This window comes from Cariama cristata, unplaced genomic scaffold, assembly GCF_000690535.1.
Source record: "Cariama cristata isolate BGI_N322 unplaced genomic scaffold, ASM69053v1 scaffold6629, whole genome shotgun sequence".
Classification (NCBI taxonomy): domain Eukaryota; kingdom Metazoa; phylum Chordata; class Aves; order Cariamiformes; family Cariamidae; genus Cariama; species Cariama cristata.
Window position 1 is genome coordinate 1 of NW_009637307.1, and position 283 is coordinate 283.

At 65.4% G+C, this 283-nt stretch overlaps 1 protein-coding gene across 1 annotated transcript in view; it reads right to left on the reverse strand.

Annotated features, from left to right (window-relative positions):
• Nucleotides 1-3: 3 nt before the first annotated feature.
• Nucleotides 4-283, reverse strand: part of PKD1 (polycystic kidney disease 1 (autosomal dominant)) — a gene marked incomplete at both ends in the record, with an annotated part of 52,539 nt that continues 52,259 nt past the window's right edge. The window contains one exon of the mRNA XM_009708264.1: nt 4-279. Coding sequence (XP_009706566.1) covers nt 4-279 — 276 coding nt within the window. The remainder of the gene's footprint in view (nt 280-283) is intronic.

The following is a 283-nucleotide window of genomic DNA, read 5'->3' on the forward strand; positions in this document are numbered from 1 at the left end:
CCGGGAGTGGCGGCTCTGACGGCCCTCCAGCGGGTGCTCGATGCGGTACACGTCCTCCGTCACCTGGTTGACCCGGTCAAATTGGACGAGCAGCATCTCAAAGAGGGAGAGGAGGCGCTGGATGTCAGCGTCCACTTCCAGGCTGTCCCGGGTGCTCAGCACAAGGCTCAGCCCGTCCAGCTGGCTGGAGGAGGTGGAGGCCCTGGAGCTGTCAGAGGCAGCACTGGGAGTGGGACCTCGAAAGGACTTGGAGTCACTGGAGTCTCGCGACGGCAGCGGCTCC